This window comes from Gossypium raimondii, chromosome 12 (assembly GCF_025698545.1).
Source record: "Gossypium raimondii isolate GPD5lz chromosome 12, ASM2569854v1, whole genome shotgun sequence".
Lineage (NCBI taxonomy): Eukaryota > Viridiplantae > Streptophyta > Magnoliopsida > Malvales > Malvaceae > Gossypium > Gossypium raimondii.
In genome coordinates, this window is record NC_068576.1 from 45,436,016 (window position 1) to 45,439,914 (window position 3,899).

Consider the following 3,899-nt stretch of genomic DNA (forward strand, 5'->3'; position numbering starts at 1 on the left):
TAGGGAAATGTGTCCCCCTGAACCGAACTTGATCCACATGAGCCTATAATGGGTGAGGATCGAGGAATCTGCTGGTTTGGGTACCCTTACTCTAGAAACTAAACTTCATATAGTGAGCTTTAGAAACTTGACCTAGGTAGAACTATCCCAAAACCCTAGGGGATTCCTGCTTAGGTGTTTCTTGCTATTTTATGTTTGTTTATATCTTTATATGTGATACTGACTTGGGTTTCTTTTGTTTTATTTGCATGACATCATGATAGCATAACATTTTATCCTAAAAGGGCGTTAGTTCAAATTCGGTTGCTAGACAGAAAGCTTATCATGGAAAAAGGGTTTCTTGATAAGGTGGAAGATAATCTGTTGTCAAACTTGGTGCGAGACAACCTGACATGAGAAAGGTGATAGTTTGGCCGAAGGATATGTGTCAGAGTTGTGGGACTTCACTCGTGTTAGTGTGGCTCAGAATAACCTACAGGAACTAAAGGAAATTTGGGACCGGTGGAATGATGAGATCAAGCAGCTCTTCTATTCTAGCTATGGAGACCTACCTTACTTGCTCGACGTAAAGGTGGATAAGCACCTGTTCCGTGCTTTAGCCCAATTTTGGAACCCTGCTTATAGCTGTTTCACCTTTGGAAGTGTTGATTTAGTGCTTACAGTGGAGGAATATACGGCATTGCTTCATTGTTCGAAGATCCAAGTAGATAAAGCCTACTCGAGAGCTGCTAATGCTCTAGCCTTTTCGAAGAAACTAATGAATATTACGGGGATGAGTGAGCAATGGGTCACAGCACGAATTAAACAGAAGGGAGATAGTAAATGCATTCCTTGGAGGAACCTAAAAGATTTAATTCTTGCACACCCGGATATGAGGAAGAAGGTTGATGTCTTTGCCTTGGGTATTTACGGCTTAGTTGTCTTTCCTAAAGCCTTGGGACATATTGATGAAGCAGTCATTGACCTTTTTGACCGTTTTGACAAGGGGGTTACACCGGTTCCAACAATTTTGGTAGAAACCTTCAGATCTCTGAATGAATGTCGAAGAGTAGGTGAGGGTAGATTCATGGGATGCACGCAGCTTCTTTTAGCATGGTTTCGCAGTCACTTTTGGAAGGTGGATAAGGTCTCCTATCGGGTTTTTTCTGAAAATTATTCACCCTTGAAGGAAATAGTGGCATTACCGAGGCAGGATGATATTTCAGAGGAAAAATGGATGGAAACTTTTCAGAATCTTCAAGAAGGGGATGTTGAGTGGAGAGCTCCTTGGATGCTGTCAGATGAGATCTTATATAGGTGTAGAAATTTTGATTGGGTTCCCCTACTTGGGATTTAGGGAGCTATTGGTTATGCACCGTTACTGGTATTGAGGCAGTATAGATCGAGGCAGTTCGTACCTACAACCCAAGGATTAGCTCAAAGTGAATTCTCGTATAAGTGTGATGGCTACAAGAAGAGGGTACGAGAAATGACTAATGCTTGGAGGCAGACTCGTCGATTGAAGAGGTTGGCAGTAGGTCCATTAGTGACTCCTGAATATATCAGTTGGCTAGGTAGGAGGGTCAATGACAACATACCTATACCAGGTCAAGGAGACAGTCAACTTGTGGGAAAGCATGTACATATGGTCCCTTCTGAGCTAGAAATCATAAAACAAGATTTTGAAAGAAGAAATTCTGAGCTTGAGAAGAAGATAGGGCAAATGGAAGAGGAAAAGATGAGTCTGAAGCTGGATGTGGATGTTCAGAAGCTGGAAACCGAAGGCCTGAAGAAAGAAAAGCGCAAAGCTGAGGAGGATTTGAATAGCTTAAAGACGGATTATAAGAGGCTACGTATGTCAATGAGAACTGCTGGATTGGGAAAAACCTCAGAGCAGTGGCGTCAAGAAGTTCAAGAAGAAAAGGTTAAGGCTGATAGGTGGGAAAAGAGATATCAAGAGGCTAAAAAGCAAAATAAGTCCTTTGAGAGAAGTTTGTCCGAAAGCCAGAGCGAAAAGGATGAATTAAAAGCTAGGGTGGCCGAACTGGAGGCAATGTTACAAGACTATGAAGCTAGAATTGAACATCTTGAAGCAAATGAAGATCATCAAAATGAACAGCTTCACTATCGTCAGGATCAAGTTGCAAGCAGGGATCACATCATGGGAGAAGCCGTGGTTCAGATCCAAGGGGTAGTTGAGCACTTGCAGACTCTGGCAGTACAAGCTGATGTACTAAGTGTGAAGTATGAATCAGAATCAGATCAAGGGCAGAAGTTGGCATCAATACTTAAGGAGATTAAAGTTCTAAGTGTTAGGGCAAAGCCGTATTTATAGTTGTTTTATGTAAAGAAATTTTTTCTCTAGTAAAGTTTTCTGAGTGGAATTGAATTATAATTAACGCATTTTTTGCATTCACCTCATGCATCGCATCATATGCATTAGCATCACATCATATGCATTAAAGACCTTTATTAAATCCTAATAAGTCAAAATTATTGCTCAGTTAACCTGGAAACCAACCAATCAACCCGACACCGATACGGCACTCGAGCAAAGATAAAAGATATGGATCAGAGATTAGAGAAGCTCGAACAGTACCAGAAGGAGATGCAAGACCGGCTTCAGCTACAAATGCAGGAGCGGTTAGACAAGATGAAGCAAGAAATGTCTGAAAAGATGCAGGAATCGCAAGAGGATATAGTGGCAAAGTTAACCCGACTGATAACTAAGGGAGGTGACAAAGGAAAGGGCCCCATTGCAGATGTCGATGAGGGAAATGATGATGAACTTTTCTATCCTCCAGGTTTCACCCCTCCACATGAGCGAGTTCAAGCTGAATACCCGCGCAAATCCACTGTCACCATCATGCCTCAGCAATTTCGAGCTGGTGTTTCGAACCTCCAAACTGGGTCGGGTTTTAATCCCGAAAACAACCCCGTGAACCCTGCCATTCCGGACTTTGACGAAGTGGCTGAGAAAGAAAGAATAAAGGTGGAATTAAAAGCAGTTAGAGGATCGATGCAAGTGGCTCGAGGAGAAGTTCAAAGCGATGGAAGTCACTGAAAGTTATCGAGGCATTGACGCAAAAGAGCTGAGTTTGGTGCCAGATCTTGTTCTTCCTCATAAGTTTAAGATTCCTGAATTCGAGAAGTACAATGGGACAAGCGCCGTGACTCACATCACCATGTTCTGCAGCGAATGACGGGTTATGTTAACAACGACCAACTCTTGATACCTTGTTTCCAAGACTGACCTTCTGGGCGACATCCAAGTGGTACAATCAGTTGAGTCGTGCCACGATTGGATCATGGAGGGACTTGGCACAATCGTTCATGAAACAATATAGTCATGTGACTGACATGGCTCCTGACAGAATCACCATTCAGAACATGGAGAAAAAGCCGAGTGAAAGCTTCAGGCAGTACGCACAGAGATGGAGGGAGGTCGCAGTCCAAGTTCAGTTACCGCTCCTGGAAAAGGAAATGACCATGTTGTTTATTAACACCCTGAAGGCACCATTCATTACACATATGTTAGGAAGTGCCACAAAAAGCTTTCCTGACATAGTCATGAATGGCGAGATGATTGAGAACGCCATCAGGAGTGGGAAGATCGATGCTGGAGAGAGTAACAGAAGATCGACTTTGAAGAGGAAAGAAAACGAGGTGAACAATGCGAGAACGTACAACAAGGGTTACTCGAAGTCAGTAACAGTGAGTCAGCCAGGAAAGATGGCTGCCAATCAGCAAAGCTTGTTGAGACAGGAGGTCGGTACAAGGCGAAATACGGAGAGGCCCCAATTCACGCCAATTCCTATGTCGTACAGGGAATTATACCGAAACTTATTCGACGCACATGTAGTTTCCCCTTTCTATCTGAAGCCCTTACAGCCCCCGTACCCCAAATGGTACGACGCAAA

General features: G+C 43.2%; 2 protein-coding genes across 2 annotated transcripts; both read left to right on the plus strand.

The window, feature by feature from the left end:
• The first annotated feature begins 324 nt into the window (after positions 1-324).
• Positions 325-1,336, plus strand: LOC128035514 (uncharacterized). Its single transcript, XM_052625286.1, has 2 exons — positions 325-375; positions 467-1,336. The coding sequence occupies exons 1-2, from the start codon at positions 325-327 to the stop codon at positions 1,334-1,336; spliced, it is 921 nt and encodes a 306-aa protein (XP_052481246.1).
• A 132-nt stretch (positions 1,337-1,468) lies between these two features.
• LOC105762214 (uncharacterized) lies at positions 1,469-3,043 on the plus strand. Its single transcript, XM_012580108.2, has 2 exons — positions 1,469-2,288; positions 2,784-3,043. The coding sequence occupies exons 1-2, from the start codon at positions 1,469-1,471 to the stop codon at positions 3,041-3,043; spliced, it is 1,080 nt and encodes a 359-aa protein (XP_012435562.2).
• Positions 3,044-3,899: the final 856 nt, after the last annotated feature.